The sequence below is a fragment of the Agelaius tricolor genome, unplaced genomic scaffold, assembly GCF_023055355.1.
Source record: "Agelaius tricolor isolate 1412-34295 unplaced genomic scaffold, bAgeTri1.0.p SCAF_2, whole genome shotgun sequence".
NCBI classification, from domain to species: Eukaryota; Metazoa; Chordata; class Aves; order Passeriformes; family Icteridae; genus Agelaius; species Agelaius tricolor.
The window spans coordinates 34,272,024-34,287,906 of NW_027269262.1; the positions used below are offsets into that span (position 1 = coordinate 34,272,024).

The following is a 15,883-nucleotide window of genomic DNA, read 5'->3' on the forward strand; positions in this document are numbered from 1 at the left end:
TGCCCCTTCATGAAAGACATTGTCAGAACACCAGTAAGACAGATTACAGTAATGCCATCAGCTGTGTCAGAAGGGACTAATTCTGAGGCATTCTGACCTGCTCCCTGTGAGGACAGTTTGCTCTGTCAGATAATTTCTGTGTCTCTGCTAGAGAACAGCAGACTTGGGTGAGAGCTTTACCAGTGGAATCTACCCATTCCTGCTCCATTTTGATTTCTTAATTCAAAAAGTTTGGCTGAGCAACAGTACACTTTCCTTCCTGGGTTTTTCAACTCTTGCAAAAGAGGAAGCAAAATAGGAAGTGAAAACAAAAAGCAGATGGCAACATCATTATCCCTTCTTTTTCCTCACTCTTTTTCTGATCAAATTTTCCATCTGCTTCTAGTTGCCTCTACTCTTGGGGTTTTTTAACTTCATTCACCATTGCTCACTTTCAGCCAAATACTCCTGTCTCTGGGAGATACAGAGTGCTGTTTCCTGCCTCCTGTGAAGCCTAAATGAAGAACTGTCTCTCTCTCTCTTTTGATTGACACTGCCACTCACTTCAGCTTCCATTTAGAGACATGCCATTTGGTATAGCCAGTTTCACAAATGTGTCAAATTTCACCTTAAATTAGAGTCTTTTTCACCTTGCCTCCTGAGTTCCCTGTCTCTCAATTACTTAGCAGCAACCCTTCTACCTTGTTCTATATCATTATGTCTCAGCTTAATTTCTTAAATAACTCTGGTATACATGGCGCATGGACTTTTTCATGCAATTCCTCTGAGCTCTGTAGGATCCTAGAGAGAATCACAGAAGTGAAGTAGTAGCTAAGGGACATGAACTGCAATACTGGAGAAGATGAGTGCAGAATAAATTTAGGTGGAGTGTCCTTAGAGATGCAATCAGGAGATTTTAAGGGCTAGAATTAGTGGTCATATGATAAAGACAGAGAAAAAGAGAAAAACAGTGTGAGGGAAGGAACAAAAGAGAAAGGAAGGAAACAAGAAGAAATATTTATTTAGTTATATGGTATAAGCAACTGCTAGCAATAAATATTGCACCTTAATTACAATGTTTGATATCGTAGCTTACCATCAATAGCCAATTTGAGATCAGTCAGTGTAGTTCGAACTCTGGATATAACAAGTTGCATCCGGTCAATTTCTTGACGGAGAAATATGTTTATGGGCTGAAAAGCTCCCATCTTTTGAAGCTGTGCTTTCACCTAAAAAAAGAATAGTGCAATGATTATAAAATCTAATCTCCTGTTTGCCATGCAATAATTTTTGAAAGCAAAAACATTTTCAGAAAATAAACATTTTAGTAACAGATGGCCATTCAAGTCCTGTGCCAACTGTAAGATTTAGCACACTGTGACTCATTAGCTTACCAGAACAAGCTCCTCCATCATTCTAAGAAGGTAAAGTTCCCTCTCTTTGAAGGGACCCAGCAGTTCCTTCTGTCCTTGTTAGGCTGCAGGGTCTTAGATCTTAAAATAAAAAACCCCACATGCTACACAAAAGCACTGTTTGATGGTAATTTCTTTCTATTTCCAAATTGTGCTGGGTGAACTTTATCACCTTTTCTTGCTCTGCTGAGCTGAAATAATGCAGCAAATGGAGTTCCACTTAACAAGAACAATGATATGTAAAAGCTGCTACTTTCAGTAGCATGTGACTTGCTCATAAGACAAGATGCTCATGGATACATTACTAGAGAGGCAAGACTGCCAGAAATAATACAGATGCCACAGAAATCTGTTACACCATTATGTGCACCATTTTGCAAGTAGAAGCCTTTGGCCTTTTTAGTTTTCAAGGGTAACAGTTTGTCTCAAATTCAATATTTTCAAAAGGGAATCAGTTGCCTGTGTCGGTTAAGGACATGTCATAATGACAATAGCAACAGCATTCCCTGTCTCACTTTTGCATATGATGTGTATGGAATGTGCTTCAGACATGCACTGCATGTTCCATGTATATCAAAGTTCACTGTGTACTACAGTGCATGAGAGAGGGTTTAATGGCACCTGCAAAAATCATGGTGCTTATAGCCCACCCAGTACCAGAATTCCTGATTTTTCAGACTTTCAACATTTGTTTCCCTCTTTTAGAAAGCGCCAATGGCTCATGTATCTCAATATATACATTATTATGTATACTATACATTTTAAACAAATAATAAACATTACTAAAGATTTAATTATTACAATGAGTAGCAAATTTCTGCAAGATTAATATCATATAGCAGATGAGTAGTTATAATCACTAGTATAAATATGCAAATGCTTTGGCAATTTCCAAATCTTAAATTTCAACTCCAAGCCCAGTAAAATACTCTTTCTCAACTTTTTATGCTATTCTCCTTGGGAGACAGCTATCAGCAAGGTTATACATCATATTTTAATCACAAGGACCCATGGGTTTGTCAGACAGAATGTCCAAGAAATAGGTGCCAGCCAATTATGCTAATGCTTTGCAGTGTGACAGTACATTTTACAGACTGAGTTAATGCGTCCTGCCTGTGAAAGAGAAAAAAATACTTAAACCAGCTACCATAGACTAGAGCTGAGGAATAAATTTTTTGGATAATCCACACAATGAAGTATTCTGATTATTTCATACAAAGTCCAGGGAAAACTTCTGCTTTCTGAAAAATTCACAAGAACTGGTAATTCTTCTTCTTGTAAAAAAGTAAAAACATTTGATTTATTTTTTTCAGAATACTTAGAAGTCCAGTGCATGCCACTAATAAGAAAGGAATTATGCAGAATATAGTCTATGCATTTTATCCTTTATATAAGAAACACACTTCTTATTTCTAGTCTACAAAGGAAGTGTTCCTTTTGGGGATCATTTAGAGGAAGAATTCTCCCATTTGAGGAAAAATTGTATGGAAGATGTTATTAAAAGGGGTTATTTTCCAAAATACTAATATTTATGACTCTACAAAGAGGACATGAAATAAAGATTCTAAAATATTACAGTGCTGATAATTTTACAATTTAACTAGTGAATTCTCAGAACTAACACAATCTTCTGGTTTACTTTCATGTACCTACAAAATACCTATAATGTTTTGAATAATGGAGGCAACCAATAAGCAGAAATTTGCTAATCCAACTAAATATGCTCAGAACACTCAGTCTGGAGCACCAAGCACAACCAGATATCAAAACTGAAAAAAAAAATTCCATACTTCTTAATTTATTGTATACAAATCAATCCTGATCTATGGTGAGATTTACTTTGTACTCTCACTTTATGGTGAGAGTATAACACAGTGCATTTCTTGGAAATCTTGCTGCTAAGATTCATTTAAAATACAAGCACTGAAGTATGATTAACTAGTTTTGTATTAGAATTCTTCTTATCAAGCAATCAGATGATTTACATCCAGGGCTGTATTTATTATGACATAAAAATATGGATACCGACTCTCAGAAAAAAACCTTCAAAAGATTAAACTCATTAACCAAAATAGCTTTTCTGAGATTAATATACTAATTCCATAAATCCCACTTAGAACATCCCCTTTTCATTACGCAAACAGCTATCATCCAACATAAAACAATGTGATTTAAGAAAGGAGCTACTAAAATCATAATCTTAATAGCTTTGTCTATATGATTTTGCAATGCATATCTCTACATCTCTACTGTGTCAGATTCCTTTATGCATATTTCTTAGCTGTCCTTAGGTCACCAGTTTGTCAGCACATACTTTATAGGACTATCAGTAGAAAAGTAGTTGCTGAACTCATGCCATGATCATTGATCAAGTTGCTGTAGTAGCGACTGCCTATGGTTTTCAGTAAATGCTATTTTTTAAAATCAGACTTAGTTACTTGCTACATTCTTTGTCAGCAGAAAGGGGAAGTCCATCACTCTGTAGATGGATAAGGCAAAGCTCTTTTCAAGGAATGTCAAGGACCCCTTCCTTGCTGCACATAAGGAAGGAGACAGCAAAATACATAGAAAATAGAAGGAGCTCTAGAGATAGATGATCACCATATCTGATAGTGTTGATAAGTACACACATTACAGAATCATTTATGTCAGTGTTTCAGTTCAGACCCTGAATTAATTTTTTTTATTTTATTTTTGGGGGGGTTTTTTTGGTAGCAAAACCCCTGCACTGAAAACTAGATTCCAGGCACACAAAGGCCTTAGCTTCAAATTAAGCTAACCCAAAAAGTCTGCTTCAGGGACTCTAAGGTACTTCAATTACTAATGGGTTCAGCCTACAGGCCCAGACTAGAGCTAGACCAAGGCAAATTCTCCAGCAAAACATCTAATGAAGGCCTGGGGTTCTCAGACAAATTCCTATTTCCATGCAGTGCTTGCTAATGTAGCCATACCCTTAGAGGATTTACAGTTAATCAATACTACAAATAATATTTAAGGAAAAAAACTGCTACTACTTGCTATTCCTAGAATGCTGTTTTTCAAGATGCAGGGATCATTTTCATTGTAAACATCTCTGTGTGACAGGCTGACATTTATTCTTGCACCTGTCTTCACTCACATGGACTGACTGGACCTAACCATTTTACCACTAATCTCTCTGTAACCTGCAAGGCGAGACCCAGAAGCAAAAAAGGTTCATAAAAGCAGAATTCTTAGAGAAAAATGAGGACAGTTTCAGGTCAGGAGGAAGGTTTATTTTGCTTTTCCACCACCTGTGTCAACCACAGGCTGAGAAAGCATGCAAAGGTGACTCGTTTTGTTTCTACTCTTTTGGGTAAGTTCCTTGACAGTTGAGAAGCATTACAAGAACACAACAACAATAGAAGCAGCAGATATCATGGGGTAAAATGGTTCCCCTGTTTTGGAAGCTGTTGAGACTGAAGTCATTGCTGAAAGCTAATAATTGAGAAATGAAGTCTGAAATTTCCCTGGATTCACAATGTATCAAGAGAAAATACAATCCGGAGCTCTGAATGTCAGCAAGTAATTGTTTTTGGTACCATCTGTCCCTAACCCAGTCTGCTGGGGTTGTAGCTCTGTGCAAATTCACTCCACATTTTCTAAAGGGAGCCACAAGAACTGATCAAAGGTAGCAAAGGCACCTGCCACTTTCCCTGAAGAGAATTTGCTTTTAATTACCTTCATTGTTTCAAAAAAATTTTGCTCCTTTTCTTCACTGATAATATCTTTGTACTTAGGTTTTCAAAGACTAACTAACACATCATGGCATTACTGGAGTATAATATTATTCTAAAAGCAAACCCAAGCTCCACTACTAGGACTAATGAATGCTTCTCTTTCTACTGATCCTTTCCAATAAAGAAAATGCATATAAACTCTTTTTCTAGACACACTCCCTCAGTCTTTTCAATTTGGGATATTTGTTATATTTGTTTCAGATTTATTAAACTGATTAGTATGTAACAATGTTCTGAATGACCAAATGTTGACTTAAATTGACAAATAACAGAACCTATCTCATTTCCCATTTTTTTTCTCAGACATTGCAAGAAGTAATTACATAATCCATTTCACTCCTTTTGCTTGCAAACATAATTTCACTTGCCATTTTGTAGCTTCTACCAAACTGTTGCTTCTTTCCTCAGAGAATACCTAAACTCTCCCTTCTTTTCTACTCTGATTAATGAAATTCTTTGTTATATGTTAGTAAGCATGATATAATTTTTCTTTTTTGTATTATAGTCATTTGGGTTTGGGGCTTTTTTATGTAAACTTGCATTTAAAAATTTAGCTTTCTTTACAGCTCACTCCTGCCATATCCATGCTTTCTTAAAGATTCCAGAATAATTGAGTGATAGTTCAAATGAGAAACACATTTGATACAGATTTTTTTGCTTATTGTGTAGACGTGACCACACTTCTGCCACACAAGCAACACATAAGATGTGGAACTGGGCACTAAAGGCAGAAAAGGGAAAATCCCTTACAAGGAAAGAATTTAGAAAGACCAAATCAAGTTCTAAGATGTAGAGAATGAGACAAGTTCTAAAATGTAGAGGAAGAGACAAAGGGTAAATTCACTAAGCAGACTGAAGAAAGAAATATTGAAAAATCAGGGTCCAGAAGAAACAATGCCAAATCTCATAAAACTACAGAATTAAAATCTGTATATGCTCTAGTGCAGCTGAGATAGCCAAGGAGCTATACAGAGGAATACATTATTAGCAATGAAAAACTCTTGGAAAATGAACAGAGAATATTCTCTAGTTCAGAACAAATGAATGACTACCATGCTACAGAAACTAAGCATAATTTCTGAATATTTCTGTGGAAAAGTACTGTGCCGTCCATCAGTAGTGCAGACTGAAAAAAAGGCACATAAAGAGAGAGGTATGATTAATCAAAGTGAAGTGTAATTCACAGATGAAGATGCTTAGAAAACTAGAGCTTTAGAAAACTAGATATCCCCAGAAAGAGGTGGTATCTACACTTACTGAACTCAGAATGTATCTACAAGAAATACAGAAGAAAAACTAGACCCAACAACACATCCTCTGTACAAGCTCAAATCTCCTTGGTTGAATCATAACAGGACAGCTATGAAGCAAATTAAAGCAAAATAAGTTTCCTTTGAAGCTCATAGAAGATGTAAGAGAAACAGTACTGAAACAAAGAAATGTTAATTCTGAGCATCATTGCAATGATGACTGCTTATTAGAAAATAAAACCCCTCATGTATGATTGGCAGATCATGAGAAAAGTGAAAGAGCAGAGTAAACAACTGGTAGTGATTTTTTTTTAAATACAGACACATGAAACAGTATGTATTATATACAAATACAAATACAGCAGTAAAATAGAGACAGACAAGTCAAGAGTGAAGGATGGAATGTCTGAAATAACCCTTTCAGACCCTCTGCCCTTAACTACAGTCCCTGGCTCCAAAACTGGTGGTCTCCAAAGCTAAGATTTGATGAACTGACTTAAAAGGGGAGGCATCCCCTACATGTGGTTTGTGTGCATAACCTCAGGGAATAAACCAAGAAGGAAAGAAAGTCAATGAGCCTAAGATTAAACAGAAGAAATGCCAAAGTGAAATTTAGATTAAACAACTGTGTGTGCATTTTACATGACTGAAAGGTATTGCACAAATTTCCCAGAGGTAAAACCTGAGGTTAAGACTACCCTCTGGTTACAATGTAAAGTGCAGTAAGTACTATTGATGTTTTCTAAGCATTACAAATTCTTCAGGAGGAAAAAAGTCATCAGCTTAACAAGGGAATGAAGAAATAGTCCTTTGGAGGATTTAGCAAGTATATTGTAAAAACTTAGCTCAATACCCATATTACAAATATGGCAAAAGCATACATGGTATCCAGGCATTCAGTATTTTACTGTTACTGTAAATTGAAAAAAAAAATGAAGGAGATGAATGAAACTAGAAGAATTTAGTTCCATAAAAAAGCTTTACTCTGATTGGAAAGATAAGGGAAGAGGACTGAGAATAATTTAAGGTGTAAATGATAGTTGTAGATCCAACATGAAAATTATTAAATTTATTAATATATGAATTATTATTACATTTACTAGATTTAATTTTATTTTCTATTTCTAATATTTATTCATCATTAAATAATAATACAAAAACTAGAAAATTGACTCCATTCTTAATCAAATTCTACAAAAAATTATTTATAGACTTTCATTAGGACAAACAATAAGAAGTGACAAAAAGGAGAGATGCAAACAGGAATGGATGGAAAAGAACAATTTGGAGGTAGATGGTAGGAAATGTCACCAAAAAATGTTGCAGACTGTAAGTAGCTTGACGACAGGGGAATGACAAGAGAAGTTCCAAGTTGAATTATGACAGTACAAAAGTGGCTATTTATACAAGACATATTCAGTCTGAGATTAATAGTAGAAGGGAAGACAGGAAATACTGCTGGGTCCCCAGGCTATTATTTGTTACTTAGGTGGACATTCTAAGTTGGCCAGAGAAGAAAATTAAGCACACATAGCATGTTGTAATTCCTATTGAGCATTTTACCAGCTTGAACTACAAGCAGGGCAAAAAAAGGCACCATCAAGGCAAAACACAATTGTAAAGAATAAAATCAGGGAAATGAGGGGTTTTTAACATTTACTGTTCATGAAACACTTGAACAGTGTTTCATGAACAGTAAATGTTAAAAACCCCTCATTTCCCTCACAGACAGTAGAACCTACTTATAAACTGACGCAAGAGTCTCTATGCTGGATGTTTCCATTTAATGGGGCTGTTAATTAAAAATGCAAGAAAAGATTGACAAAGATACCTCTTATGGCTCAGACCCAAAAAAATCTGGAGCATGAAAAGGTCAGTGATAAAATTCACTCTTCATCATGGGGGTGTCATAATGGGAGTAGGTAAATTTAAATTTAAATTTAAATTTAAATTTAATGCTGTAACCACTACAGGATCACCAGACCCTCAGAAAGAGTCATCAGGCTATTTCTGTAAGCTACTAAGGAAAGCAAGAACTTTCTGATGCCTTGAATGGGTCTTCTGAGTTAAGGTGACTAAGTGGACTGTGGCATTTGAAATATATCTTTCTGATGTAGGAATATGTTAGATAATAAAGCAAAACAGACTTATAAACCCCTATGCATAATTTTAAGATCTTTTTAAAATACATGCCAGATAAATTTAAGAAGCACAATAAAACTTCTAAAACACAAATGTATATACATGCATACATATAAAACATGTGTTCTACGAAGTAGCACATACCTCATGAGGTTTATAATCTGGAGGTAACTTCTCCAGCATCTCATCAGCAAGCCGCTGCACCACTGCTTCCCGAGTTTCTCCCCCTCTAGTACTGCTGTCTTTGGGCTGGATGCTTACTATGGTACTGAATGTCTCGTTGGCCAGGTTGGTCTGGTAAGTTATATCTGCATTAGGGTGAAGTCCAAACACCTTAAAGTAAAAGGTATAAAAATTGGGGGGAAAAAAGAATGCATGAAAATGGATAAAAAAGGAAGAAAATTCTCAGCTCCATAAAACAATAAATGTGAACAGGCCAGTGGAAGTTCTTCCATTTAAATGGCAAAGGAACAAACCCAAATTGCACTAAAACATTAACACAGGCTGCATATGCAATAGTGTTTTCATTCATATCAGTGGAGGGTTTTTCAACTGATCTCGTTATCTCCACATGTATCATGCTGTGGAATGGTGTCAAGGGGGTGAGAACAGATCCCTTTCCTTTGGTTCAGTGTTGGCAATGTCATATGTGGACACTGACCCCTCAGCATTAGTTCTTTATCTCTATGGGTCTATTGCTGTTGTACCAGCTCAAGTAGATGCCCCTAATTATCTGACCAGTCAACATTTCTAACATGTTTTGTTTTACTCAGACTCTTGGGTTTATAAGGCATGTGGCCTGGTAAATAAAATAATGACCATATCTGAAGTACCCAAAGATAGTGATACATTTAGGATATTTTATGGTTTAGCTGTTTTTGGTAAGGAGCTTCCCCCTCCTTACTTCTTCTCCTGAAATTGAATTATTTTATTTAAGATACAGCTAGCACAGAATTACTGAAAAGCTGCCCTTTGTCTGAATGATAATAGCTTTTTCAGAAACTTCTACTGAAATATCAGTAAGTCTATAATTGTCAGATTGACAATTGCAACCCTTCTCCAGGAGGAATTGTATGTACTGTGACTTATTTCACCAGCCTCAGTTAATTATACATATTACATATCTCTTACAAACTTTGAACCACTGATCCTTTAATGAGGAAGGCTTGCCCTCAAACTGAGCACAAAAGCCAAGCAATCTTCTGTTTCTCATTTTTCACATTTTTTCACATATACAGTTTTCATATTTTACATTAGAATAAGTATATTGCAAGAAGGCACTTCTAGAAACCAGTATTTACATACTGTGAAGAGAGAATTAAAAGGGCCATTTAATATTGTTATACTTGTAAATCTAAATTCAGAGATGAGGGATATGAGTAGCTGCACCATTGCCAAAGCTAGCAAAGCAGCACTGATCTACACCACTTGGGAATCTTATGCTTACAACAGCACAAAGTACACACCTAATACCACATTTGACTGAGGGCGTGACTATAGCAGCGTGCAGGTAGATTCCAGATAGGATTTAATGTTTTGCAAATAGTGGTTTACTCAAACTCAATGTTTAGAGCTGTAAAAGGCAAAAATACCAATGCACTTTATTACACTCATATTTTATGTGGAAGGAAATACACATTTGAAGATATATTCTTTTCTGCTTTTGCTCTTGCACAGTGAGGGCTTATTTGTTTGGTTTTTCTCCAGCAGATTTTGTGGCAATATTACAGCCCAAGTTAGCACCATGAAGAATATTTGCTATATCTGTGAATGGAGCCCTAGTCCAAGGGCTAACTTAAACATTGGAGCAATATTAACAAAGACAGGGAGACATGGGAGACAGCTCTGGTCCTACAGTTTCATGCAAGTGATGTATGAAGAGGGAAGAAGAAAGAAACCAGCGGGTGGACCAGTTTTCTGAATGTCCTTTATCAAGGACCCAAATCTCTTGTTCTTTTTGATCCAAAATCTCTGGGAATGTTGTTTAAAAACAGAATGTTGGATTCTGTCTTTCAGGGTTTTCCAGCCTTATGAATCCTCAAAACCAATTGTTAAAGCTCTACACTCCTCTGAAACCACTCCTCTATCATCCTCTCATCAGCTGTACAGGGGAGAGAAGTCACAACAAAAAGTCCATGGTCTGAGATAAGAACAGGGAGAGATCAATCTCCGGTTATCATCACGGGCAAAACAGACTTGACTTGGGGAAATTAACTGAATTTATACCAATCAAATCGGAGTAGGATCGTGAGAAATAAAACCAAATCATAAAAACACCTTCCCTCCACCTGTCCCTTCTTCCCAGACTTAACTTCATTCCCAAATTCTCTACTTCCTCCCACTGGAGCACAGGGAGACAAGGAACAGGGGATGGGATTTGTGGTCAGCTCCCCACATGCTGTCTCCAACTCCTTCCTCCTCAGGAGCAGGACGCCTCCCACTCTACCCCTGTTCCAGCATAAGAGTCCTCTACAAACTTATCCATTGGGCTGCTCCACTGAGCTGCTCCAGTGTGGGTCCCTTCCACAGGGTGCACAGCTCCAGGGGTAGACTGCTTCAGCATGGGCATCTGTGGGGTCATAACCTTGGCCAAAATATCTGCTCCATCATGGACTCCTCTCCCCATGGAGCCACAGATCTTATTCCAGCATGGACTTCCCACAGGGTCACTGCCTCATTCAGGCATCCACCTGCTCCAGTGTGGGGTCCTCCATGGGCTGCAGGAGAATCTCTGCTCCAGCACCTGGAGCACCTCCTGCCCCTCCTTCTTCACAGGTTTTGGAGTCTGCAGAGTTTTTCTTCTCGCATATTCTCACTCCTCTCTCTGACTGAAGGTTCTCATGCAGCTTTTTATCCTTCCTAAACATGTTATCCCAGCAGTGGGTCTGTCTTGGAGCTGTCTGACACTGGCCCTGTCACACATGCGGGAAGTTTCTGCCAGCTTCTCCTTATCCCTCTGCTACTGAAACCTTTCCATCCTAACCCAATACACTGAGTTCAATTGCCCTTCTCAGAAGAGGATGTTCATTCCACTCAGAGGATGAAATTTCATCAAAGGAGCAAGAACACTCCAAGCAGGCCAATTCAGTCTTTCTTAACTAAAAATGGAAAAGGAATGAATCAAGGAAACACTGTTTGGACTAGCACAGTATCTTTTGTGAAACAAAGAAGATTGGGAGATTAAAAGGTTAAAGGTTTTCATGAGCAATTTTGACAGATTTTAGAATGACAGAAGAAAGTCACAGCTTTCTTCCTAACGAGTGAAAATGTGAAGAACAAAAAGATGTTTGCATTCCTGGACTTGCTTCTATTTACATAAAAGCCAAAGGTAAAATTCCCCTGCGTCAAACCATACATACAGATTTTTCACAGGCATCAAAACACTTTAAAAATACATTGCAGCCTTGTGAGATAGGTTCCCAAGTGTTTAAAAGAGCAGATCTATGAAAGCAGAACCTGAAATCTGATAGAGCCAAGGTTCGTACACTGATAGGAACTACTTCATGAGCTGGGCTCAAATGGATCCCAGTGATGCATTATCATGTCTGCATTTACTCTCACCTGGAAAAGGTACATCATTGCTGGCACAAATACCTTTGCATTCTGGTCTCACTACCTTCAGAGATTCAGAACTTTCCAAGCTTATTTTATGACCTTGGAAACTTCTCACCCTCTCAGCCAGAACATTATCAGTAAGTGAAAACCAGTTTTTTCTGTTCCACTCAGTCTATTTAATTTTAATGGAACTTATTTCCAATGGCATTTATCAACTTAATAGAAATGAGACAGAAATCCAGACCATTCACCTCTGTTTCAATTTTCCAGAGCATTCTCTTCTGTTTCATTTTAACTAACTTCAGCATGTGTGCCTGTACTGGAGGGAGCAGAAAGTCATCATCCTTCAGTTCCTGTGACCACTGTGACATTCACACATTGGGTCGTGTAAAAGTGCTTACAACCAGGAGCTACCCTGGACCCTACCCCACCAATTCATGGCAACATCCATATCTTTTTACTGTCAAAATGGAATAAACTCCCAATTATAACTTTCAAATGAGACCATGGGCTTTTTTACTTTTATTATTTCTCAGATTGCATGACTGCTCAATCCCATACAGAATTGTGAAACCACAAAATAGTTTGGTTTGGAAGGGACCTCTGAGGGTCATCTAATCCAAATCCTCTGCTCAAGCAGGAGCAAATAGAGCTGGCTGTCTGTCCAGTTGGGATTTCAATGTCTACAAAGACAAGACTGCACAATATCTCTGGAAAAACTCTCCCAATATTTGTCCACCTCCACTTAAAAAATAGTTCTCTTGTTCTCAGATGGAATTCCTGTTGTTTAATTTATGTCCATTGCCTCTTTTCCTTTCATTATACATTATCAAAAAGGCTCCAGCTCCATCTTTACAGCATTCCAACAGGGTTTTATACACATTGTTACTTGAACGTTGCTGTATCAACCTTCCAGAAGATAATTAGGGTTGCTAAAAGTCCTCCATAAGGACCAGGGCCTGTGAATATGAGACTTATTCCAGCTGTTTGAAGAAGGCCTCACCTACCTCTTCCTGGTCAGCAGATCTACACTGAATATTCACTATAATAGTCTGCCTGCTAATCTTTACCTATGCATACTCAATTCTGGAAAAAAAGCCACCTCATTAAGCTATTAATCTCACAAAAACTCCCTTTAATATATTAAAATATTTTACCTCTGGTGTATCAGTCACTGGCAACTGCTCTATGTACTGGAGATAGTCTTCCACTCTATTCCCTTTTGGAATAACGTAGCCTTTGTAGAAACAAAATTTTTCACTGAACATGTGCTCTCCAAACCAGACTCTTGCATATGTGTTCAGCAGGGCCTTGTCAAGGTCATCAGTCACACGGCCACCATACTGCACTTCTCCAAGCATGTAGCGGACACAGCTCCAGTTCACTCCCTGTCTGATGCCCACATCATTCAAGTGGTTCTGAAGGAACTGCACACTGGCTGAGAAGTCTGCCTGATTAAATTCGTAAGGAATATTCCAGCCCAATGGGCCAAACTTCCTTCTTTCCTGTAGAATGGTTAGAATTAAAGGTAAAACACTGATTGATGTTAATTGTGAAGAAAGCATAAGTGCAGAAGAATACATGAAATATGTTAAGAATGCAGTAGTCCAGCTGGAACTCTATTTCACCAACTTTAAAAAAATACATTTAAAACTTGATTGATTATCTAGTAGCTAAATTTTGTACAAACAAATAAGAGGAATATTAATATTCTCACAAAGAAAAAAATCCTCTTTTTAAAGTATTTTTTAAATCTCTGAGTCTGGAACCATAGCTTTTGAAATTCAAAAATTAAGCTACTGTTTGAGGCAATGGTGTTCAAAATCATCAGTCATAATCATTGTGTGGGTTCTTCCTATGGATTAGATATATTCCTATCACTTATATTCTTATCCCTGTTGTGTCTGCATGGTGCAGATGCAAGTAGGAAAAACTACTTCTTAGTCAATCATCTGCAGACTCAGCTGGCAGTATGTAGGTGTTAGGGTAATATCTGGTAATTGCAATTTTTTTTAACATAGGCTTCCACTGGACCACAATGTATCAGTGCATGGATGCCACAGAGCTAAATTAGCCAGGCTCCAAATATAAACTGAGAGCACTGCAAAATCTATTCATAGGATGATGAAAAGTTGTGGTTAATCCATAAAGCACTTTCTTTAATGGAAGTCCTGAAAGTCAAGACCCAAAATCTACTTTCATTTCCTCCTACAGGTTTCAGAGCAGAAAGGATTTATATTCACCCTCTTACACCTTCTCACTGTGAATTCAGCATTTTGATACTATGGTTTTCCAAACTATAAATTGTAAATTTCTTTAATATGCTTTTATGAGCTAAAATATTAGTAAAAGTCCAGTTAGTTGAAAGACAGATCACACAGTCTTTGACCAGGACTTTAATAGAAGAGTACTCTAATTGATCATTGCTTGATTGTCCCTTTTTTCCTTTCAAATATCATCCCTGTTGGAGATAAAGGACCAACATGAGCAAAACTATAAGTTTTAACACAGCTGCAGTAATAGAGATATGTTGTTCTCTTTCTTATTTTGTGTTAATTTGACAACATGGGACATCCCTTTAAAAATGTTTCTCATTTAATAACAAGGTTCATTAATAAATGAAACATGGCTTTATGACAGAAGAGAAGAAATATATTTTTAAACCTGAACAGTTGTATGAAGAAATGCTACAGCATATAGTAATGGTTTCCACTGTGGCATTTTGCTCGCTCCCAGCAGATCCTGAGTAACAGCTGAGTATGTTCGTTTTAAGCCAGCTTTCACACCTAGAAGGTAAGTATAAAAGGTAATACATTTGCAAAAAAAATGTATGGAATCCATAAGTCCAACCTGTTAAGCATAATTCTCTATTCCAATTTGCAGTATCATCTCACTTATACCTTCAAATAATGTCTTAAAATGAATTATCTGTTCAGCTGGCCATAGCAGGCAAACTTCAGTAACATTTTGTTTTAGGTAGGTAACACAAAAAATTGATTTCAACAGTCCAGAAGGATTTAAGATTACATAATCATATTCTAAATGATCCCATAAACAACTGAAATAGAAACATAATTATTTAGCAACTATATGGCAATAGAAAAGACATCTAACATCATATGAAATATAGCACTGGGTATCCAAGAGTTTGTTCTGCTACTTACTTATAATAAGAGATTTTAGTTTTATTTAAGATAATTTTATTTAGATTTGAAACCTAGAAAAATCTCAAAATTCTGTATGCAGGTTGTTCAACTGGCCTACAGGCACCAAGGTGACGAGGAGAACCTAAATTCATAGTGCAAATATTAATACTTGGGGAGGTTTGTTTGAGCACTGACATTTCATATCCCAGAAACAGCTTTAGGCAGTTGATACTGATACAGTCTCAGCTGCCATGGAACACAGAAGCTTGACTGCTCCCAGATGTTTTCAGGCAGTGCTACTCAAGCATCTTTTGCCTTGGACATGCAACCCAAGCATGAGTTACTGACATCAGGTCCCTCTTATGATACTTTCCACGTAATCAGCTTCACACAAGTCTAGAAGGGCAGATTTTAAGTGCAGTGAAAAGATGGTCAAAGCCATCTTACTTCATATGACATAATAAAAGTACTTTTGCTTTTGTTCATACTTCACAAAAATCCTGCAAATCAATATTCAAACAAATAGCTTTTCAAAATATCGAATGGGTATCATAACAGGGTTCCAAAATAAAACAGAAGTGTTTTATTTTATTGTGCTGCCAATGTGACTGGACAGTCTTGAGAAACTAAAACTCTCTATA

General features: G+C 37.0%; 1 protein-coding gene across 1 annotated transcript in view; it reads right to left on the minus strand.

The window, feature by feature from the left end:
- LOC139604515 (dynein axonemal heavy chain 5-like) overlaps nucleotides 1-15,883 on the minus strand; it is a 148,463-nt gene that overhangs the window by 14,948 nt on the left and 117,632 nt on the right. Inside the window, exons 71-74 of the mRNA XM_071455659.1 lie at nucleotides 14,761-14,882; nucleotides 13,254-13,601; nucleotides 8,686-8,874; nucleotides 1,076-1,208 (exon numbers count right to left, since the gene is read on the minus strand). Coding sequence (XP_071311760.1) covers nucleotides 1,076-1,208; nucleotides 8,686-8,874; nucleotides 13,254-13,601; nucleotides 14,761-14,882 — 792 coding nt within the window. The remainder of the gene's footprint in view (nucleotides 1-1,075; nucleotides 1,209-8,685; nucleotides 8,875-13,253; nucleotides 13,602-14,760; nucleotides 14,883-15,883) is intronic.